The sequence below is a fragment of the Scophthalmus maximus genome, chromosome 7, assembly GCF_022379125.1.
Source record: "Scophthalmus maximus strain ysfricsl-2021 chromosome 7, ASM2237912v1, whole genome shotgun sequence".
Lineage (NCBI taxonomy): Eukaryota > Metazoa > Chordata > Actinopteri > Pleuronectiformes > Scophthalmidae > Scophthalmus > Scophthalmus maximus.
The window spans coordinates 20,222,981-20,245,597 of record NC_061521.1 but is presented as its reverse complement, the minus strand read 5'-3'; the positions used below and the strand labels follow the sequence as shown (position 1 = coordinate 20,245,597).

Here is a 22,617-nt window from a genome sequence, read left to right as displayed (position 1 = left end):
ACTGAACCTACACCTCCAGTCCCCTCCACAAGTCAGCATCAGGCGGCTCCAGCAGAGCAACCTGTGGGACCACTGGTATTACAGATGGTGTCAAGCATACTGTATTTACAACTGATCTTTGATCACACGATTGATAGCAGTGAGAAAACAGAACTGTAGACTACCTAGATTACATGTCAGGGGGCTGTGGTGGCAGAAAGTGGGTCGTGAATGCAGACTGGTTGTTTGTTTTGTATGGCAGGCTGAGTGATCATACATTATATTGTTATTATAAAAAGGAAAACAAAAAAACCTATACTATACTTAAAAAAAGTTCCTGCAAAGCCCACGTTAAAGCACCACACTATTCAATTTTTCCATAAACAGGACTGTTGCTGATGGTAGTTTCAGCTTCCTTGGACCTAACTTCTAGTAAACATTTACGACAATGAAGTGCATCTCTTGAGTTGTATAGTATTTGTTTAATTCAGCGTCAGTGCACAAATAACACCTACTCACTTCAGAGGTATTGAGCAGAATATTCCATAAGACAGAAACGGAGACGACCAAGCGATGAGTGCTTCGTAAATATATCTTTGCTACAAAATCCTACATACAGTAACAGTCACTTCACTTACTCCTCTCATACTGTATGCCCCTCAGTGCTACTTTTCTTAAAACATTAATCTAAAATATATTTGGTTCTTCGCTGTGATGAAAACACAATAAATACTATTTCTGCAACATTAAACTTGCAGAGTGCAAACTCCACTGTAACAGAAACTGAATGCACAGATCAGATGGAATGATAGCCAACTTGCGTGAGAAAGCATTGAAACCTTTAACTTGGTGTGTCAGAGCAGTGACGTCACCCGTTACACTGAGACAGAACAGCTCAGTTAGCAAAATGAAATTCACATACAACAGACCCCTTGTATCCCTCGAGCTGGACCATGTGCATGTTTCTAGAGAGTTATTGACAACAAAGAAACTTTTGGGGGGCCAATTTTCCAAATCTAATTTCTCTGAGAGAGCCTCTTAGAAAGAGAAAAAAAAAAAACAACATCACAAGGCATGTTTGTAGGCATCCCCTAAAAGGGTGCGTGAAGTTCTTGGAATTCAAAATTCCAGCTAAATTTTTTTGGTTTCAAGTGCACAGCAGCTACATTCAAGTAGAATCAAGTCTAACTACATGCAAACTAGTTATTAAGAGAGACCCCGTGAATTTTTTTTCTCAGACAAATGAAACATGAGCATGGTTAAACTGACTTAAATAAGACAAGACAAAAGCTGGAATGTAGCACCTCCTGCTATGGACACAACCCAAACACAAATGGAACAAACGTAAGACTGTGTAGTGCTGTTCTCTTGAGGACACTCAGACAACAAGCAGAACGACACGAGCAGGGGTTCAAAGTTATATTCAGACAAGGCAATAAACTGTAAGTTTGTTAGCTTAAACGACACTGGTAATATATTTCTCATGCATCTGTATTTGTGCCAACTGAAACAGTGGGTTTGCTTCAATCTATAAGTGGTATCTGCCAAATAAATTATCATCTGCTGAAGAGTGATGGGACATTATTACGCTGCAATATGAACATACTACAGGTACTGTAACTGTGGCATCATTCACTGGCTCTGGCGGACTGTTGTCTCATACTGCAGAGGCAGCCGGGCTCCACCCAACACGTCGACGGCGTCCTGGCCGACTGTTGTCTCATTCTGCGGAGGCTGCTGGGCTCCACCCGACACGTCGACGGGGTCCTGGCCGACTGTTGTCTCATTCTGCGGAGGCTGCTGCGCTTCATCCGACACGTCGACAGCGTCCTGGCCGACTGTTGTCTCATTCTGCAGAGGCAGCCGGGCTTCATCCGACACGTCGGCGTCGTCTGTCTCATCGGGCCCCTTCGGGTGATGAGATTCTTCTTCCTTGGTATCCGGCACCTCGACCCCACAGGCATCTGGGATAACTGAGGGCTTCTTTGACAACTCCTCCACCTCTGTTTCAGTTCCCTTGAAATCAGATGCATCATCCACAGGTCCAATCACTTTAGGAGCGTCAACTTCCTTCTGTGAGTTTTCCCTCTCGATGCGCTTTCGGGCCTCCTCTCTCCTCTGCTGGATGCGGGTGTTGTCTCCCATCATGACCCTGACTCTGACTTGGTCTGGGGGCCAGATCCCACCCCATACGAACTGCAGGTAGCTGAACAGCACGATGACGCTGAGGAAGGCGAAGTTGGTGGCCACGCCGACCACTGCTGATGTCAGGGGGAAGTTGTAAAGAATGTAACGTATACCACTGAAGTAGGCATGGACGCGGAGCTGCGATGAGTAGATCTGCACTTGTTTGGACCAGATCTGGATGACGGCACCCACACTGGGTTGATTGGCGTTCGTCATGTAGTCTGAGGCGAGCTCAACTTCTATGAGCTGCTTCTGCTCAGTCAATCCAGTCAGAAGCAAAGGCGAGAACAGTAGAGTGCTCAGGGTCTGCAGGAGGCTGGAGCGGTAATGCAGCATTGCGGATCGTCCCACAGACGAGACCATCCTCCCGCCCTTGGCGTAGGAGGACATCTTGACCATGAACATCCCCAACTGTTCATTCACCGGCGACTCCGGCATCTCCAGGTCCAGAGACACCCGATAGGGCTGGCCAAAAGCCATCACCTGGTCTCTGCCGTTCTTCAAGAACGAGATGTTGGCCGTGGGGTAGGAGCACGGCGCCGGCGATGAGGCATCACAATCCGAGGGGTAGTAGAAGTGCACGGGGGTCGAGAAGCTCACGGTGGGCATGTAGGAGTAGTAGAAGCTCCCATAGAGGAAGATGGACACCCACAGCAGCAGGCCCAACACACAGCACAGGATGGCGGCCTGGAACAGCGTCCGCCGGGCTTTGAGGAGAGTCCCCGCGGCCACATCTTGCAGCCAGTGCAGAGCGGGTCCCATCGACGCCCCCATCGTATCTGATCCGAAACTCGCCGACCGTCTCCTGGTCCTGGCTTGGCCGCTCGTTCCTCCTTCGTGCCCCGCCGACTGCTGCCTCTCTGCCGGGTCCCTGCGTATATACATCAGTGGGTGGTTCCCGTCCGAGACAGCGAGGCTGATCGCTTATCCACCCGTCAGTGCCATGTCTGCTCAACGACACACTCGAAGAGGTCGAGTGTTCGCCAAAGGCTGCGTAACTGGAGGAAAGAGAACGTCACTCGCTTCAAGGAATCGCACGTCGATGATATACTTCTCTGCCGCGAACAGAGCATGTCTAAGCTCGTTAACAACGTTGCGGTTATTCCAATAAAGCCGCTGCTGCACACAAATAAGACATTCTTGTCCTTCTCCTTCTTCTTCTTCTTCTTCCTCGGTGGTGGTAAAAACCCGTGACCCGGAAGTTGATGCCGTCTTTAGACACAGCCAATCAGAATTGAAAGGAAATGAATAGTTACATTGATTTACAAGTGCACCTAAGCAAGACAGAAACCGGGAGTGTTATCAAACAGAAATTGGTGGAAAAGTGGTAAAAGCAATGGGAGGATGAGAAGAAAGGACGGTGGTTTTACAGAAAGTGGGAGAAAGGAGTTGTTTTTTTATTGAACAAAGATCATACGGAATATTTGGCATTAAGATCTTAATATTAACCCTTACAAAACATTCAAGGGCACAAACGGATACATTAAAGTGTCAAAAGACGAGCTTGGGTTTGGACATACTGGACCCAAAACAGTACACAATTCAAAATAGGTAAACATAAAACAGGTGAATGTGACTACCGTGGGCAAGAAGAAAACAATAGAGCATGGTATGATAATTACAAATATGAGGAAGAAGGAAGAAGGCATCTGATTCAAAACTTCAAAAAGATCAAAGTACAGTTTAACCTAATATATATATATATTTGTATATTATATATCAAATGAGTGTTATCAAATCCTATTTCAGTATCTTAGATTTGAGAAGATATGATGTTTATTTTTTTATTTTGAATGCTGATCCCCACTCCATACCAGTTGGTGGCGGTAATGCGCCGATTTGTATTTCTGTCACCCGCCAGAAAAACCCAAGAAGAAGAAATAGGACGCGAAGCGGAGCAGACGCTGCGCTACAAAGACGCTAGCCAGCGAAGGGAGCAGGCCCGATGGGGAAGAAAACTCGACTTACAGGTGGGGCAGTCGGTCGGAGAACTATTCTACAGCTTTCACCTCCCGGGCTCCGCAGTGGGAATGCCGGAGAGAGGGAAGAAGCACCCTCGGGATCTGATGGTATTCTGTGAAACGTATCTCAGTGGCTCGTTAGCTTTATGCTAGCTGGAGGCTAAACGCTCTCGGTGTGAAGGATGTAGAAACTCATCAAACAGTTATCAGCTGCCATATTAGTTAATATCTACAGATACACGTGCACACTGTCAACAAGAAATAACCAACGGCCTTTGATTCGAGAGACCAAGTCACTACAACGATGAATGTTTCTCTCAACGTTTTCGACCAGACGCTTACGCGTTGCTTGCTAAGCTAGCGGTAAACAAGCTAGCAGGTAAAGAAGTGTGTATGGCAACCTACAAAACACATGGATGGCCGTAACACTGTATTTGCTTCATGGAGGATTGTCAGGACGGTGTCCGTGTGGGTGAACACTGGTGGCCTATAGCTGATGGCTAGCGCGTGAATACGTGTGAGGTGACGGCGTGTTCGCTTCCTACAGTTTAACGCTGGAGCTCCACGCTGACGCGTTGTCCGTCTTGATTTGCAGACGAGCCGGAGAGCGATGTACACAGATTCCTGAAAGAGAGACAGCAAATCATGAAGACTCCCGCAGCAAAGGCCACAGGTAATTTACCTGTATGCGTAGGAGTTCATGTGTGTGAGATTCACAGACAGTAGCATCAAGAAGAGAAAAGGTCATGTTATATTAATAATAATACATTTCCTTGTTTCTTTATTAATATCTTGGTTGCTTTATTATTATTTTTGAATTAGTTTTCTTCTTTGAAGTGGGTGGATTTAATCGATACGAAAATACTATAGGCATATATAAGCTTTTGCTTCAGACTAAGCCTTTTCAGTCACCATTTACTGTTTGAGTTTAAACTGTGATATGTTTAAAATTATAGTTTTTTATGATGACTGATTAAACAACAAAACAAACAAACAAAATTTCATTTATAGAGCACTTTTAATTGCTAAAAGCAATCTCAAAGTGCTACAGAGTAAAAACAAGATAAAAGAAAATATTAAAAAAATAGGTTTAAAAAAGAAAAGAAAACACCGGTAGAAGAAAAAGTAAAAAATTTAGGGGAATGCTTGTTTAGAAAGAAATGTTTTTTGGCCCTTCTAAGTTGTTTTGTCTTCATCTGTAGAGGGTTTGTCCCTGCTGGGAGCCTACGAGGACAGTGATGAAGAGGATGCTGGAGACGCTCAGCGTTCAACTGTAAATTCTCAACACAACCAGTCGACTGACATTGACAGTACACTGGCAAATTTCATGGCTGTGAGTATTACCCTTCATATCTTTACCCCCTGTGTTGATCTCTGGATGCGTTGATCTTATGCTTTTGTTGAAGAAGAGTATGCAGTTGTGAACTGATAGAAGAATTTATAATTAGATCTGTTATTAAAATAAGGTAATAATTATTGGTGACAAGCGAATTTAGAATACAAATTCCAGATTTAAAATCAAATGTTTAGTAGGTTTCTTACTTGGGCGGGCCCTTTTTTTCTATTAATAAATAATATTATTTATGAAATGACTACTGCTCAAGAAAATTGTTGTTCATTCTTTGGAGTCAAAACATTCCTGCTGCTGTTTTTTTCCCGCCACAGGAAATTGATGCAATTACCACTCAGCCAAATGCAGATGATGCAACATCTCATCCTTCAGCCCCGGGCACCATTCCGCCCAGACCTGGGGTCGATACTCAGCAGCCATCTGCCAGCGAAGGACAGAATCAACAAAGCACTGATTTTGAGTACAATACTCAGTGTTCACTAGCTGGAGGTAACTGGCCTGCACTGTTTTTAACATCAAATGTGCATATTTGTGTTGTCTCTTCTTTTGCAATGGACTCCCCTTTAAATCTCAGTGTTATAATACTTGATATAAAGTGATAATACATAAGGAAATTGAATACTTTTTTGTCAGCTACCCTTAGGTAAAGAAGAATGTGATGATGTTTTGGATTCACTCCCCAAATCATTCAGGTTATAGTTTAAGTATAAAAGGTTTTTTCTGTTGGGAGAGAGAACTCATTTATATTCTTTTTTTGCAGTGGATGTTGAGATGGGAGACTGGCAGGAGGTGTGGGATGATAACTCTGGTTGCTATTACTACTGGAACACTGTGACCAACGAGGTGTCCTGGGAGCTGCCACACTATCTAGCTGATCAGGTGCAAAGCCTTGGGCAGTGTGCCAACAGGTAGGATTGACTGACACAGAGTCTGAAGTACTCTTTTCAATTTTTTTGGTTTTCTCCCCAGGACAGAAATTCAATTGTGTATTATGTGTTCTGTATATTTCTTTGAAGCTCAAGTGTTAATGGCAATGGCACAGCCCATGGAGGTTTTTATAAAGAGGAAAACTCTGCATCTGCCGCAGCTCCGACATCAATAAAGGAGACTACTGTGAAGGCAAGTTGCATTCAGGTCCAACACAAATATGAATCACTTCTGTTGTGTTTCAGGATTGTAATTTTGAGTTTAATATATCACTCGTGTTTTTTTTATAGGAGGTAATCGAGAGTGTTGTAGGACTCACGAGTGAAGAGGAGGAGCGACGTGGAGTGGCTGCATGTCTCCTTGGTCCACTGATCTCCTCTGAAGTAAAAGAAGCAGAAGAAAAATGGAGAAAAAGACTGCTCAAAGGTTTAGATGAGACAGAGAATAGTTTGGATTCTGATGGAGAGGGCGTACGTCCAGCAGGATCCCCATCTACCCCGCTGCGTGAACCAGACTCTGTTCCCACTGTCCAGAAAGATATTAATGCCAAGAAGCAGTCGGGAGACAACTCTGATGCTGAGGAAGAGACGGAGGAAGACACGGTGGAGCTGGAACTGGCTCTGGAGAGGAAAAAGGTCAGGATCTAATGCTGCTTTTTTTGTTCAGTGTGCAACTTTTATAGCCAGGAATTACTGTGAAGCTGTATTTTAGAGCACATCAGTCGCATTCCAACATTAGTGACAGATGTTAATGTCAGCGTGGCCTGGTTTAAACCTGACTCAAACATCTGACTTCTAGGCTGAGCTCCGGGCACTGGAGGAGGGTGATGGGAGCACCGGGGGTTCCAGCCCATCTTCCGAGGCCAGTCAAGAAGCCTCTGGTTCTCGCGCTATTCTACTCAAGAAAAACCGGTGGAAGACGGCCTTCCCCTCTGCTGCCAGCCCCGACTCTAACAGCAGAGGCTCAGACCTACAGGACAACACAGAGACCAGTGAGTTCAAATATTTACGTATGTGTGAGTAACGAGTGGCCAAAATCCTACCTGTTAATGTATTTGTTCAAAAATCTTTTGTGTCCTATAGCACTTCCTAAAGTCCTGGAGAATGTTGCAGAAGAAGAAGAAGAAAATGAAAAGGAAATGGATGATTCTGACGAGAAAGCGATTTCAAAACCACCTGTAAAAGAAGAATCTGAAACAACCGAGCTCAAAGTGGAAACGCCCGAGCTCAAGGTAACATCAATGTTGCTATTACCTACCATGACAATTGTGACTTGTGTCTTTTAAGGGATTTATTTTAATACTTAGAAATATAGTTTCAGATTGGAGAATTGGCAAACACCTTGACCAGCAAGATGGAGTTCCTGGGGATAAACAAAAAAACAATCTCAAACTTCCAGCTGCTTCTGCTACAAACTGAGGTGAGAGGACCGTGGTTGAGTTTCAAGGCAATATCACCCTGGTTTTCAGTTGTAGCCATCCCCGTGCCGCTTGTAAAATATTAAACGCTCAATTTTATTTCGTATCATTTTTTTTGGACAAAGCATTTAATATTTAAAATTCTCATAATAATCCATCACAAGGTGTCATTCTGGAAACTTGCTGTAATTACCATCCATGTTATTCATCCATCTGGTTGCTCCTTTGTTTTTGTCATCTCTCGATCCCTTTACCTCTGCTCTCTGGTTTTTATCTCACTCTTGTCCCCTGTCCTGACATTTTCTCTCTTTTTTCCTTCCAGACACGAATCGCTGACTGGAGGGAGGGCGCTCTGAACGGGGTCTATCTTCGCCGCAGGCTGCAGGAAGCTGCCGAACACATAAAATATTACGAACTTAACGCCGCCCCTAAAGGCTGGTCCTGCCACTGGGACAGGTACGCGCTCCTTACATTTCACATCTCTAAACTCCCTCGTCTCCCAAAAATCTTACGGTGTGACTACACCCCCCTTCACAGCTGAGGTTGCAGACTTTGTAACATGACTTGGGGAGAAGCTAATCCAGTTGGCGTGGATTAGGATACTTACCAGAACCAGACTCTTCAGGTTTTTGTGATGCAGTCCTGGCACTCTGCCTTGTACGCACTGATAAGGGAGCATCCACTCTGGGCCAGCCTGCCAGAGACGAGACTCTCTGTTCCTATAACCGACTGTTGAGCCCTGTGTTGTGAGGGCAGATCATGTAGACTGATTATGGGTCCAATCAGTGGAAATTTTGGGTGCGTGTGGGGTATAGTAGGAAGGTTGCGTGGGAGAGCCTTGCACTTTACAGGACTACAACCCCCAGAATGCAATGCAGACAGTGATGCCCGGGAAGCGACGAGTGTCACGCAACAAATAAAAGGTGAAGATGGCGCAATGACGGGAATCCAGCAGGTCAGACCAACTCTTATTTCATATGTCTTCCTGTTTTTATTACTTTCTGATGTGAAACAAATTGTGTGCTTGTTATTTTACCGACATATGATGATTGTTGTTGATAATAATGATGATGATGATAATGATGAAGATGTTTCCTCCCTGGCGTCACCCTGTGTCTGGGTGGGAATGGTTGTCTAAAAAAACCGAAAAACAAATGTGACAACCATGGTGTGAGCTGCTGAATGCTACTTTCAGGACCTAGAGATGATTTGTTTTGCTTTATTTGTCTTTGAGAGCAAGGTGGGTTCCCTGTCCACATTGACAACCACACTCTAATTGGGCCCTTCTACTGGACGGCTAAACATGCTGTCCATGCCAACACCCCCGTCCCCCCTTTACCGTGGCAATGATGTCCATTCCCTTGCCCCACTCTGCCAGGGTATCACGTTAATCAAGCGAGTTGCCGGGCCAGTCGTTGAGACTCTTGCCTTTTATCTCTGTTGTCCCACTCTTTAGAGAGCACAGGCGGTATTTCTATGTGAAGGACCGGACCGGGGCCTCGCAGTGGGATTTCCCAACAGAAGAGGAGCAGGAGGAGGAGCTGAAAGGTGGCCAAGGTACTCCGACACAGACCTCCAGTCAAGGGGATACTAAAGCATCATCTGCATCTGCTGGTGGGATCACAGGTCAGTCCCTTACTACTACTGCTGCTGCTGCTGCTGCTACTGCTGTTCCTCAGACCTGTCCTGTCTTTAATGACTTTAGGAAAGAACATTTCATATATTAATATTCCTGTCAGGAGATTCTCCTATTAATCGTGTTGCTATACTTAGGAAATGCTAATGGAGCGAAAGTCTATCTCACCAACACCCTGTTCTGTGTGTGGTTTAAACAGGATCTTCTCTTGCTCCTGCTGCCCCACCAGTACCCCCCCAACCCAGTGCATTCTGGTCCCCATCGCAACCTCCTCCTCCTCCCGATAGCCCGCCTCCACCTCCCCACTGCCCACCGCCGCCACCTCTCCCCCCAGGCTCGCCTCCTCCACCTCCTCCTCCACCTGACAGCGATGGAGAGATCATGGAGGTGGAGATGGAGATGGACGATGATAACGACTGTGAGCCCCCGGCCCCTGGAACTGAGGAAGATGGCAGCGGGAGGCCCCCGTTACCTCCAGGCACTGCTAGCATTAAGGTACTGGATTGAATGTGATCAAAGCTGCTTTCAGACATGCTCGAAGGTCGGATATTTTCCAGAGGTGCTGTATGTGAGAACGCACATGTCGCTTCGCACATGTTCCTGCCAGCCCCCTAGTCAAACTTTTGGAAAAAGGAAGACGCTTAAGAATCTTACATTTTTTATTCTTTAATTGATATATAATAGTGATGCCTGGCATTGTTAAAGTTTCTTCTTGTTTTCCTTGTCATTCACAGATTGCAGAGTCATCTGGCCCATTGGGGAAGGGTCAGAAACGTAAAGCCGGTCAGCTGAATAAAGCCTTTATTGGCAGCAGTCCTATTATTTACACGCAGCCTGTTGCCAGTGCAGGTAAGCGGATATCTACTGTACATATTTGCAAATCATTTGGCATTTTTTGTTCCTAATTTGATTGTTTGTGTAAACTGCATTATTTACACATCCACTGAGAGCCAAATTTCCACCGTAAACACTGAACCTTGAAGTGCAAAAAGGTTCAAGTCCCTTCCATCATAGAAGCTTTGACAGGAGTATATACTGTGTTAGCACAACAGTTTACCACCACACTAAGGCAGTGCTTGAGTTAGAAGTGGTAATTCAAACAAATCAATTAATCAAATAAAATGAAACCATACCTATAGCGACATTCAAATGTTTACTTCATAACAATAAGGTTTCTCTCTGTCTGCAGCTCCTCTGATGACAGCAGCCGCCTACTGGGGCATGCCGGCTGTCGCCGCTCCCTTGGTTCCTTGTGAGCCTCCGGCTCCGCCCCTCCCTGCCCTACCTCCTCTACCACCTCTGCCACCGTCGCAGCCTCCCTCTGAACCTCCCGGGCCCAAAGCTCTGCCCACAGACAAGACCAAGAAAGCCAAAAAGGATAAGGTTAGTACCGCAGGGTAAAAGAGGGTTATTATCAAGCCATCCTTGTAATCCGATGTCTAAATATCACATATAAAGCAACCAACGGTTAACTTTTTCTTTTCTGTTGATTCACTCTTCCGCTCTCTAGACAAAAAAGAGTAAGACCAAAATGCCGTCTCTGGTGAAGAAGTGGCAGAGCATCCAGAAAGAGTTGGACGAGGAAGAGAAGAGCAGTTCCAGCGATGAGGACAGAGACCAGCTTAACAAAAAGGGGATCGAGGATTGGAAACAACAGCAGCTTGTGACGTACGTTTCAATAGGATTTCCTGTCACCCTTTTTTTAATGATCGAAGTCAAATTGCACACTAACTGTTGTACTGTTTTTATCTTATCCAGAGGAAAAGCGTCAAAGAATGCCAACTTCGAGGCGCTTCCTGATGACTGGCGGGCCCGACTGAAGAAACGGAAGATGAACAGCACGTAACATCTGGCCAGGCTCATACGCCAGTCGCTCAACTTTTGTTCTTCTTTTTTCAAATCCACCCCTACCACTACCATACGGTCCTCCTTCCCAAGTTCTAGTTTTGTTCAATGATCCGTGGACTTTTTCTACCATTTTTCCTTGTTCGTGTGGAGACGGGCCGGTCACCTGAGGGGATTTTAAATGTCCTTTATTTGTTGTTTTTGTTTCAACAACTGTGCCAAGAGTCTTGACATAATTCTTAATGAATTCTCCACCACCATGCAGATGGCCGCCACCGCCCTTGTTTGGAGGGATCGTCTATTTTATTGAGCATTTTTACAACTGTGTACATAAAATGTGTAATCGGTTAAGTCGTGTTTTTGGAGGGAAGAGTGAATGTTACTGAACGTGTATATTTTGTAAAAAGTTATTAAAACGTTTTTTTTTCAAAAGTCTTGCCTGTTGTTAATTTTTTGTATTTACACACTGTATTTTATATGCTGTGAAAACAAAACGATTTAATACACAATAATAATAACAAAATGACGAGTCGTGATTTTGTGAAGCACTTCCTGACTTCACAACCGTTTCCGGACTGCGGCAATGGGGCGGCGTCTCCACGGCAACGGCGGTGTTGTTGATACAGCCTGTTGCCTGGTTACACCGCGTACTTGAGACAATGATTGTTCTACTTCGGACACCAAGTTTGTCGTTGTTGCTTTTTTAATCTATAACTGTGAAAATGAAGATGTGAGCGAGGTAAGTGGCTGAAATACTTTTTTCTTTGTTTGTTTCTTTTAGACGCAGGCGTTGAGAACAGGATGTAGCTTGAAGCTAATGATAACGTTGCCAGCGGGGGGAAAAAACGTCTGATCAGTCTTTGATGTGTTGTAGGTGACCGATCCCTCACTACAATTGTTGAAATTGAATTTAATATACGGAATTTATGCAAGAAAAAAAGGCAGGAAATCTGTGCTCAATGTGAGGATTGGGTCTGTTATGTTGTGTTCGAGTTCGCTCGGAAACTACAGTAACGGTATTCTGAATATCAAATTTAAAAAAAACCCCGATCAGATTTTTCCCTCCTCGCAGAAATAAAGCTGAAGATGTCTATGAGGGATTCTTCCTTGAGACCCTCACATGTCAGTTTAGTTAAATCCTGTATTGTCCTGATACGGGGATCAAAGTCAATACAACTGGCATTTAGAATATATCACTGATGATGACCTATATATTTTTTTCCCAATCAGGCAGAGAAAAGATCAAACATGGCTGTGTCTGCTATCAGGAATTGGTGGAACACCTACCAGTTGGACAAATCAGACACCAATAATGACTCCAGCACAGAGGAGGAGGAGCTGGCAGAGAGAAGGCAGTGTAAGCTATTTTCACATTTGGATAACATATGCGTATACACGTCTAACTCTTTTTAAAATGTAGAGACTTTGTTAAAGTGCCAACTTGGTGAACCTGATAGAAAGAGCTGCTCTGTTGGGAAGCTGATCTCCTCAACACTGAAGGACTATTTGGGATCTCAACCCTAATTGCACATCATTATAAATTAAACAAGAGGTCCGTTTTGTGTGAGCTAGATAATTAAAGCAATCAGGTGCAGCATAATCCCCTTTTAGTTTGTTTGTTCTCGGTGGGGCGGATGAAAAAGGCATGTCCAGAGTGATTACCAGTGAGAGATCTGTGAATGAAGGTTTGATTTGTGTTCCCACCCAGTGTCCACGAAACTAAATCAGACTCTGCGGACCAGGCAGCTGCTCGTAGACTTTACCGGTGGAAGACCCGTTTTGAGTCTCAGGGCGCCGCGGGACCTGGTCAACTTCCCGTCTGTCTCACGCCCCCGTTGGCCCATGGAGTGTGAGGTCATCGGCGACATCATCCATCACATAGGTGATTGTCAGTTTTTTTGGTTTTAAAGCTATTATGTCACCAGCTATCATGTCAATCAGCCAAATAAAGGCAATGTCACATTTGTGAGGGGGGGGGGGAGAAATTAAAAAACCTGGCATGCCCCTTTGTTTCCTGTCAATGTTAACTTGTGATGTGTGTTGCAGAGTGGGACCCCCCAGAGCCGGAGCCTTTTTATCAGCCAAAAGGACATGAGAGGACATCGATGTCAGCTGGAGAGGAGAGAGGGAAAGTGGTATACTGCATTGACCATGGTAACTTTTAACATAAGGCTATTTGAATTTGAACGAATCTTACTCCACAAATGTATATATTAGTCCATAAAAACCCAACCCAACACCTTTATGCCTCAAGACATGGTGTTCATATTGCTGTCACAATCCAAGTCCTTCTTTCTGATAAATGTAGATTGTCAACATAATACCGACTGCTCTCTGTTCTCTCTTCTTTCAGCCACTAAACACCCCTATTTCACCTGCTCTCGTGTGGGAGGGGGCAGGGGGCCCATCAAGAGCGCCACACTCTGCGATGTCAATCAGACGGACGTCACTCTCGAGTTTGAGTCACGCTTCGAGAGTGGGAACCTTCAGAAAGCTGTGCAAGTGTGAGTCTCTGCAGCGTAATCAGCTGATCAGTTGTTGCAGCGTTTCCATCCCCTCTCTACGTCAAGTCACCCTGTTTCCCACTCTTCCCTGTGCAGGGGCGTCCATGATTATGAACTCACCCTGCGCACAGACATGTACACCGGAAAGCACACGCAGTGGTTCTACTTCAGGGTCCGGAACATGAAGGCCGGAGTCACCTACCGCTTCACCATCGTCAACCTGATGAAGAGCAGCAGCCTGTATTCTCTGGGTATGAGACCGCTCTTCTACTCTGAGAGGGCGGCCAAAGAGAAAGGTGTTGGATGGGAACGCACCGGCTCCAATATCAAATACTTTCGTAACTGCAATCAGGTCGGTGGAACTTTCTGACATGAGTTGGCTTCAGTCAGTTTTGCTGGGATTTACTAGTAAATTTCCTAGTTTTCCAGGAGCTATCATTTTTCAGTTTATGTGAGAGAAGAAAGAATGAAACCAAGATTTTGAACTTTATTAATTTGTAATCACAGAGAACATCTTCGTGGCTTTTCAGACAGTTGTGTTTTAACTGCGTGAGAAGCACATAAATTAACACCTTGTCATAAGCACGGGAGCAGAGGGAGAAAAATGATTGCAATAAAAAATCAATTGACACTCACCGCTGATAAAAGTGTGTTCCTGTCAAAACCTTCCCCGAAAATACTTTCCGCTGTGCAGCATCGTTCATGATCAGATAATGTAGAAGAGCAAAGGAACAAGGGAAGGCATTACTACACCTGCTTCATGTAAACTGGCTTAAAATTTTACTTTGGGAGCCACATTTCATCACAATACATGAACGAGGTGAAAACAGCATTCAGAGGATAACGTTGCAAGTTGTTTTTTGTACTTGTACTTGAGATCTTCTGTAAGTCATTTAAAACCTGCACAAATGTCTGTCTGCCGTCATGTTGTCAGAGTTACAAAATCACACAACAACAGCATGACTTAAGAAAATTGAAATCACGGTTGTAGAAAGAAGCAACTCTTTAAAAAAAACATTGTCTCTTGTCTCCCTGTAGAATACAAAGGACAACAACAGTGACACCATCACCTTGTACTCTCTCACCTGGACTCTCCAGTTCCCTCACAACTCAGACACCTGCTACATGGCCCACTGTTACCCCTACACCTATTCACACCTGCAGCGCTACCTTCGGCGTGTTACCTCCAACCCGACCGTCGCATCCTACTGTAAGTTGCGGGTGCTGTGCCACAGCCTCGCCGGAAACACCGTGTACTTGGTGACCATAACGTCCCGGGGTCTTGGCAAGGGGGAGGGCAGGACCAAGAAGGCCGTGGTGTTGACGGCGCGAGTGCACCCCGGGGAAACCAACGGGTCCTGGATGATGGAGGGTTTGCTGGACTTCCTGCTCGGGGACTCGGAAGACGCTCAGTTGCTCCGGGACACTTTTGTCTTTAAGGTGAGGGACCTCAAACTCACTTCAACACATTTGTTATGTCTGAATAGTAATTTACTGACAGAATAATGAGGATGTGTTTTGCATTACCCTGCTATCAAACACTGTTCTTCATCTTTTGCTGCAGGTGGTGCCAATGCTGAACCCCGATGGTGTGGTGGTGGGGAATTACCGCTGCTCTCTGGCCGGCAGGGACCTCAACCGAAATTACAAGACATTGCTCAGGGACTCCTTTCCCTGTGTGTGGCACACCCGTAACATGGTGGAAAGGTAAAGATATGTTAAATAACAATATTTCAGATGATTGCAACTTAAATTATTCAATTTTTTTTCACCTGTAGTTGTCAGTAAAAACAGAAATGAAAGATGATAAAGAGAAGCAGGGATGCAACAAATTCCCCAGTTTTTGAAGTTGAATACACACTTTGATTGTAGATATTTGAAAACTGAGTCCTGCAAAACTTAACCTGCAAAGTCGCTTCCCATTCATGGCACATACTGTATTTGCATGCTCTATATTTCTCTCTTATTCTGACAAGCGACCATCTGTTCTGCACAAAATTCTTCATTCTGTTCTTTGTCATGCCGTATTTCCCCAGGTTGGTGGCTGAGACGGAGGTAGCTCTGTACTGTGACTTTCACGGCCACAATCGCAAAAACAATGTGTTCATGTACGGCTGTAACAGCCGAGGTGATGCGTCGCTGAAGCTTCACGAAAGAGTTTTCCCGCTTATGATGAGCAAGAACGCAAGTGACAAGGTAAAGTCCCTGGTTTCACTCAAACCTAGATGATATTGAGGCTGATTAACATTTTTGTAAACTTGTTATATGTGAAATTATAGATTTGTACATATATTTTTGGGGCTTTTATGGTCTTGTTTTATTTATCTTACAAACTCCTTGTATACTTGACACCCAACACACTCTTCACACTCTTAGCAATATGTGGAACACTCTTCCTCATTCACCACATCTCCGGGGCAGTGTCTACTCCTGGACGTTCATTCCTGCGTAGTGTGCGTTCAGCCACAACATCTAAACTACGCTGCCCTTCCTCAGTTCTCCTTCAAGAGCTGTAAATTCCAGGTGCAGAGGAGCAAAGAGGGAACGGGACGAATCGCCATGTGGAAACTCGGCATCAGAAACAGCTACACCATGGAGGCCACGTTTGGAGGCTCCACCCTGGGTGAGTTTATGAATGTGTGTCTTTATGAACAGTATGTCTGCTTGCACGTCTCTTTATATGAGGCACTGTCGTCTGTTTTTACTGTTAGGTGACAGGAGAGGGACGCATTTTACTGCTCGAGACCTGAAGTCCCTGGGCTTTTATTTTTGCGACACCCTGCTGGACTTCTGTGACCCCGATCCAATGAAGGTGAGGGGAAAAACCTTACGTTTGTCAGGTTATACAGAAATGAAGACTCCTTCAGTTGCCAAAGCACCAAATTCTACCTGGATACTGATTTTATAAGCTTGTTTGAGTATGCAGTTTTTTTTTGTTTTTTGGGTACATTTTATTTCAGACCACTCACTGTCTGACAGAGTTGGCAGCATTGTTAGGAAAGGAGGTCAGAGAGAGGCTGGGCAAAGATTTGGGCACCAACTGCAACATCTCTGTGTCTGACCTGGAAACCAGGTGATCTAGAACTGTATCATCATTATTATTTTTGATACTTTGATTCCCTCATTCAGCTTGAAGGTGAATACGTTTCTGTTTTCTTCCACAGCACCGGAGGATCGAATAGTTCCGATTCCGACGGACTCCCGCTTCATATGCTGAACCAGCCACAAACTGTCCGTCCAGAGGTATTACTGACATGACGGAAATCTGCTCTGACGCATCAGTGCTTCATTGTCGATGTCATCATGTCTTCTCTTGTATCAGTTTACCTCAAACTGTCGCTCTCCTCCACAGCAAACTCCAGCGAGGAAGAAAAAGAAACGCTTAAGGAGTCGCAAAGAGAGGAACAGGCTGCGACCAGAGAGAGCGAAGAACAACGCGCAGCCAAAGGTCCTGCAAAGCAGCATCAAAGATACTGTGAGAGACTAGATGGACCATTAATGAATGTACACCCCCACTTCATTAACGTATTGCTGACTTTAAACTAGACTGATCAGTGAACGGTCCTTGCAGGAGTCCAGTCTGCCACACGAGACCACAGCTACAGAGAGCGTCCCAGAGGGGCCTGTTGGTGGGCACAGAAGAAAATGGCAGGTATGAAATAAGAGAGTGTGGATGAGACGTAGCCGGCCAGACAAAGAAGTGAGATTTCCCCTAGATGATCTCTTTCTTTGTGAAGGTGAACAGTGTGAGGAAAAATGCTGCGATCCCTCCTCCCAGTACTCATCCTGGGGAGGTCAGTCAGGTGACCCTGTGGCAGGGCTGCGAGCCCGTCAAGGTAAATATGAAGATTTGACATAAAATCACCTCATTCTCACCGAACAGTTCTGTCACTGATATTGACTGACTCTGGATCAGCCGTGAACATTGCTCACGTAATCAATTCAACACATTTTAGTGGGAAACTTCAGGAAACCGAACACACTGTAATTTTGATTTTGGGATCTTTTCTGAAGGGCGACTGTCGGGAGAACACGAGCGCTGCGCACTTGCATCGCGGGTCAAAAGCATGTCCACATCTCAGCAAATGCTCGACCATGTCACCTCACACAGGTAACATTTTTTTTAGATGCTCACCCTTTCTAAAAAAAATTGTCATATCACCATTACCAATAATTTGGCATCATATTTTATGGTTAATCGTGGTGCCTCTTGACTTCTAAATATGAATATAGTTTGGTGGAGTATTTCATTGTCCAACACATTCATTTGTCTCCTGCATGAAAAGCTGTGGATTTTGCAACCATGCATGCATTTGGAAAGGTTTTTGTGTAGCGATAAATCTTTTTGCTTGCCGTGTTTTTTTGTTCACAGACGACCTCAGGATGAACTCAGGACAGTGGCGATGCTCCTCTCAGCTGCTGCACCTGAGTGCTCTGATTCTACCTCCTGTGGAACTCATGCATCCCAACCGGCGACAGCATCACTACCCCCCACGGACTTTCCTGTCCTACAACGTTTACAGAGGTTCGTCTGCATGTTACAGTGCAATTCCAGATGGAAGTTTCATTTATGCCTTCCTCAAATTGTAGAAAAACCTGTCTCCATTTTTCAGGACGGCTGCCTTCGCTGACGACGGCCCACAGGTAAACCTTTAAAATAAGTGTATTCTTATTAAATAGACAGAATATACTGTAACTACATGTTGAGGTGTAGTTAGTGTTATTTAAATGTTGCATCTGTGGCAGGTCTCCCTCGTCGATGTGTGTCAAGATGGTTCCAGACAATATTCCAAAGAAGCGCCTGCTGTCAAGTTTCACCAATGACAAGTTCAAAGGCCGGTATATTCAAGGAGATATCTCACAGGTCTCAGAAAGTTACACTGTGCCTGAGGAGTCCTCCACCTCCCACACGGATATAACTAAGCGGCAGAATGAGGAACAGGAAGACGATCCCTCAGAAGGTTGTTCTTTGATTTGCTCAGATATAGTTTATTCCGAATAGTTTTGTTTCTTTTTCTTCAGGACACAGTTAGATAAATGTATCTCTAACTTCACCCTGACTTCTTCTCTACCTGATCTCGTCATTTATTCAGTGGGCTTGTTGAGATCTATACCACTTGGAGAGCAGAGCCAGAGAGCTGTCCCCCCTGACATCCCCCTGAGAGAAAATCAATCACACAGCAATTTATTTGAGCCTGTGCTAAGGGCCACAGACCTGAGAGGAAAAAGGTAAATCAGTTTTTCTATCCTCTTGAGTACTCTCTCATCGACTCTCATTCCCTGTCTCGTAGCATGTTCAGGTTGCCATTGCATTTCAAAGGTTGGGACAAACATTTTTGTCCTTATAATGACGTCTGTGCTCCCGATCCTTTTCCCTCAGACTATGTAAAGAGACTGTGGGGGACAAAAGGCATCTGGGTGTTTTACCCCCTGTGTCAAAACCTTCAGGCCTCGTGAAGAGGAACCTTCCACGTCCACAGAGCGACACCCTCGCTAGGCTTCAGGCTTCGGGCATCAGATACTATCGCAGCGGAAGAGAAAGTTCGGCTCCACAGGAGGCGATTGTCACCACCACAAGACCATCTCAGTCTGCACCGCTGTAGGGCACTTTATGTACAATCTGAGAATTTAAGATTAAGTATTTATTCTCTCTGGCCAGTCATGTGAACCTCCACTCACTGTTTGAATTTCAACACATATGCTTGGATAAGCACACTCTATTACCTCATTTATACGGCTCTCTTGACACGGGTCACAGGAGCGAAGGAGAGAAGATAAACTCAAAATAATAGTTACTATCCAATGGAAATCTTTGTCCAATGTTAAATTATACAGTATATAATACACATACTTTTTTAATAAAAGTGATATGAACTCTGGGCTGCACGGTGATGTAGTGGTTAGCACTTTTGCCTCACAGCAAGAAGGTTCTGGGTTCAAGTCCCGGTTCAAACCAACCAGGGCCTTTCTGTGTGGAGTTTGCATGTTCCCTACAGTCCAAACACATGCAGAATGGGGTTAGGTTCATTGGAGACTCTAAATTGACCGTAGCTGTGAATGTGAGAGTGAATGGTTGTTTGTCTCTGTATGTGGCCCTGCGATAGGCTGGCGACCTCTCCCGGGTGAACCCCGCCTATTGCCCAATGTTAGCTGGGATTGGCTCTAGGCCCCCCGTGACCCTTACATGGATAAAGTGGTAGACGATGGATGGATGGATGGATGGATATTAACTCTATAAAAACTGTTTGTTTTTTTTGTTGCAAAATCCTAATACTACTGCATAGTGTTGATATTAGTATGGACCAGGTTAACTAATGGTTAACCTTTTGCCTGGATTTACAGCACCACAAGCTGTGATGGAGGAGATCACATTACCTCATAAATGGTGTACAGGCGACGTGTTATGTAGATTTTCTTTATTACAACTCTACAAAAACAACAATACAATTCTGTGAAATACAAAAATATATATGGTCAAACACTTTTTCTTTAATAAACACTTTAAAAATTATCCGATGTAGTGCGCTCAATAGAAAAAGTGACTGCATTTTTGTTGTTCGTCCTTTTCCGTGAGGATGTGTTGTGGTGTCCGAGCTTCAGAAATCAGTCAAACTGTCTGAGATGAAATTGGCTTTCTGTGTGTCTGACCATGTCCCGGAGTGTCACAAAACCAGAGAGGGCCTGGAACATTCAGGAATAAACCATTTAGATCAAATCAGTGATCATCAACAAAAAATTAGAGCTCTAAACTAGCCAAACATGTATATGCATTGCTTGGATTGGTAAAGGCAGAGACATTTTTAAAGAAATATAATCCTACCTGTGTGAGTACGAATAGAGCGAGCACTATGTGAACACCTCTCTCCAGGGGCTGGATGAGGATGGCTTCGTTAAAGAGCAGAAACAGGATCAGCGGTAACTGCAGCAGGATGCTCAGCAGCCAAAATCCAGCCAACTCTGGGACCTTCCACAAACACAGGTGTGACATGAGTGGATGTACTCTTGTTTTGGTGCGTGCGTGCGTGTGTTTGTACGCCAATTCAAGTATTTCTCTTGTCTGATTGCTCCACCTTTTCTTGCAGGTTCCCAGCGTAACCGAGATAAAGTCTGATGGCCTCGATCAGAGTCATCAGGATGAGAACGGTCACGAGGATGAACTTGTAGTAGTCTGGCAAGGCAGGATACTGGAAGGGATGACAATGGCAACAACGCATGTAAATTAACTGGATTTAAAGTAATGCGATTCGCTCAAATAGGCTTTTATGGCATGATATGATATCACTCGTATCCTGACCAATAGAAAATTAATGCTGGGAAAAATAAATACTGTAAAGGATTCAAAGATTTTATTGACACATATTTCATAATATATGATACATGGTGTCCATTTGCACGAATGTTGTGGGACAGAACTTTATTGCAAAATTACTATCATTTGAAATATTACTATGATTTAAAAATATTTTAACAATATCAAGAGACACACACACAAATATATATATATATATGGATATTTAAAATGTATTTTAACTATTGTATTTGTCATTCAATTTGGTCATCTAGAAAGTGGGACAAGAGAAAAATGGCCCTTTAGAGGGTGCTAGAGAGTTATTCGGTATTTTCAATAATATTTTGGAACATTTATTTCTCCAAGTATATTTATATTTAGTATTTTTTTGTATTTTTTGGGGATATTGTACATAAGTTATTTCATGGGTGGGACATAAAATGTGTGTCCAAATCTGGAATGACCCATGAACTGCCCTTCTGCAAACCAAACATGTGGAAGTGTCACTTGTCCTGTGCAGCAGCCCAGCAGCCTCCTGCGTCAGGTCCTTACCTTGAGCTGCAGCATCACAGTTTCACTGATCCACCACAAGGGGAAGAACCACATGTTAAAGTACAAAGACATCTGGAGGTGGAGACTCGACAGAACCCGCTTGTCTGGGGGAGAAAAACAAACAAACAAACAGACAAACACGATCAGATTAACAACCACGAGTTCCTCAACAGCTGCGGCGACGCTGCGCTGCGCCGCTCCCCGTCGCTGACACGAGAGCTAATGCTAACAGCTAATCTGCCGTTGGAACTCAACTCGCCTCGTGGCAGAAACGCGTCGTTCTCCCGGGAGAAGGTCTGAGCGCGACTCTGGTCGAACAACACGTTCCGAGAGAAATCCTCCAGACGTCTGCGGATCGTCTCCGGCAACTCCATCGCATCGCAAGACACTCTCTCTGCTACACACACACATCACCGGAGGAGGGGACACACACACACACACACACGTGCGCGCGCGCCTCTTCCTGCCGAACGCTGGCGTCGTCTCCTTGGAAACCAGCGAAGTCTCGCTCTCCGCTCAAATCTCGCATGAAAAGTTTCTTCCTTGAAAATGTACGACTTTAATCTTGGAAACTCACACCCTTAAAACAATATTTATTTTGTATCTATTATATATATATACTTTTTAAAAAATCTATAATTGCCCTAAAATTTTCCTCGTTATTAATCAGTTCGATAGATAGATAGTTACTTTATTTATCCCAAGCTGGGAAATTCCGGTGTAACAGCAGCACGTTTCACAGAGCACACTTTAAGAATATATACAATATCTACACAAATAAATGTAATATATACGAATTGCAAAAAAAATAATGAATAACAATAATAAATTTAAAGAATTATTACCGGTTAAAAGAGGAAAAACAAGCACAACATACTCATCCATTAATAGTTATACATGGTTCTTCTAATGTGTTTTATTATAAATATATGTCTGTGTTATGCCCACGCCCCCTTGTTGCTCCCGTTCT

At 44.4% G+C, this 22,617-nt stretch overlaps 4 protein-coding genes across 6 annotated transcripts; 2 read left to right on the top strand and 2 right to left on the bottom strand.

Annotated features, from left to right (window-relative positions):
• Nucleotides 1-441: 441 nt before the first annotated feature.
• Nucleotides 442-3,365, bottom strand: LOC118315882 (seipin). Its single transcript, XM_035643539.2, has one exon. The coding sequence runs from the start codon at nt 3,049-3,051 to the stop codon at nt 1,612-1,614; it is 1,440 nt and encodes a 479-aa protein (XP_035499432.2). The 5' UTR covers nt 3,052-3,365; the 3' UTR covers nt 442-1,611.
• Nucleotides 3,366-4,027: 662 nt separating this feature from the next.
• Nucleotides 4,028-11,729, top strand: fnbp4 (formin binding protein 4). Of its 3 annotated transcripts, none has more exons than XM_047333488.1 (17): nt 4,028-4,136; nt 4,723-4,800; nt 5,330-5,460; nt 5,793-5,967; nt 6,239-6,386; nt 6,495-6,597; nt 6,696-7,040; nt 7,204-7,396; nt 7,488-7,636; nt 7,720-7,824; nt 8,145-8,278; nt 9,279-9,448; nt 9,658-9,953; nt 10,193-10,307; nt 10,648-10,841; nt 10,969-11,126; nt 11,217-11,729. In XM_047333488.1, the coding sequence occupies exons 1-17, from the start codon at nt 4,112-4,114 to the stop codon at nt 11,302-11,304; spliced, it is 2,607 nt and encodes an 868-aa protein (XP_047189444.1). In that variant the 5' UTR covers nt 4,028-4,111; the 3' UTR covers nt 11,305-11,729. The 3 variants fall into 3 exon arrangements, with proteins under 3 accessions (XP_047189444.1, XP_035499424.1, XP_047189443.1); XM_035643531.2 differs by having other exon boundaries at nt 4,048-4,235; nt 9,688-9,953; XM_047333487.1 differs by having other exon boundaries at nt 4,048-4,235.
• Nucleotides 11,730-11,886: 157 nt separating this feature from the next.
• Nucleotides 11,887-20,318, top strand: agbl2 (AGBL carboxypeptidase 2). The gene is made up of 22 exons (XM_035643530.2): nt 11,887-12,042; nt 12,534-12,660; nt 13,012-13,185; nt 13,350-13,457; nt 13,657-13,807; nt 13,904-14,159; nt 14,846-15,247; nt 15,372-15,514; nt 15,844-16,003; nt 16,184-16,430; nt 16,519-16,619; nt 16,768-16,880; nt 16,972-17,050; nt 17,160-17,282; nt 17,379-17,459; nt 17,545-17,643; nt 17,822-17,918; nt 18,180-18,332; nt 18,421-18,451; nt 18,554-18,768; nt 18,901-19,036; nt 19,188-20,318. The coding sequence occupies exons 2-22, from the start codon at nt 12,552-12,554 to the stop codon at nt 19,408-19,410; spliced, it is 3,201 nt and encodes a 1,066-aa protein (XP_035499423.2). The 5' UTR covers nt 11,887-12,042; nt 12,534-12,551; the 3' UTR covers nt 19,411-20,318.
• Nucleotides 20,207-22,153, bottom strand: tmem17 (transmembrane protein 17). The gene is made up of 5 exons (XM_035643543.2): nt 21,907-22,153; nt 21,648-21,751; nt 20,878-20,991; nt 20,628-20,771; nt 20,207-20,488 (listed from the first exon to the last, which is right to left on the bottom strand). Exons 1-5 carry the CDS (start codon nt 22,019-22,021, stop codon nt 20,411-20,413), a joined length of 555 nt encoding a protein of 184 aa, XP_035499436.1. The 5' UTR covers nt 22,022-22,153; the 3' UTR covers nt 20,207-20,410.
• Between the last annotated feature and the right edge of the window lie 464 nt (nt 22,154-22,617).

Coding starts and splice junctions, on each gene's coding strand:
- LOC118315882 (XM_035643539.2), bottom strand. CDS start 3,051: ATGTATATACGCAGGGACCCGGCAGAGAGGCAGCAGTCGGCGGGGCAC.
- fnbp4 (XM_047333487.1), top strand. CDS start 4,112: ATGGGGAAGAAAACTCGACTTACAGGTGGGGCAGTCGGTCGGAGAACT. Junction 6,387..6,494: donor CTTGGGCAGTGTGCCAACAG/GTAGGATTGACT, acceptor ATTTCTTTGAAG/CTCAAGTGTTAATGGCAATG. Junction 7,397..7,487: donor ACAGGACAACACAGAGACCA/GTGAGTTCAAAT, acceptor TGTGTCCTATAG/CACTTCCTAAAGTCCTGGAG.
- agbl2 (XM_035643530.2), top strand. CDS start 12,552: ATGGCTGTGTCTGCTATCAGGAATTGGTGGAACACCTACCAGTTGGAC. Junction 12,661..13,011: donor GCTGGCAGAGAGAAGGCAGT/GTAAGCTATTTT, acceptor GTTCCCACCCAG/TGTCCACGAAACTAAATCAG. Junction 16,431..16,518: donor GTTTGGAGGCTCCACCCTGG/GTGAGTTTATGA, acceptor TTTTACTGTTAG/GTGACAGGAGAGGGACGCAT.
- tmem17 (XM_035643543.2), bottom strand. CDS start 22,021: ATGGAGTTGCCGGAGACGATCCGCAGACGTCTGGAGGATTTCTCTCGG. Junction 21,752..21,906: donor CGACGCGTTTCTGCCACGAG/GCGAGTTGAGTT, acceptor TTTCTCCCCCAG/ACAAGCGGGTTCTGTCGAGT. Junction 20,489..20,627: donor CTCTATTCGTACTCACACAG/GTAGGATTATAT, acceptor TGAATGTTCCAG/GCCCTCTCTGGTTTTGTGAC.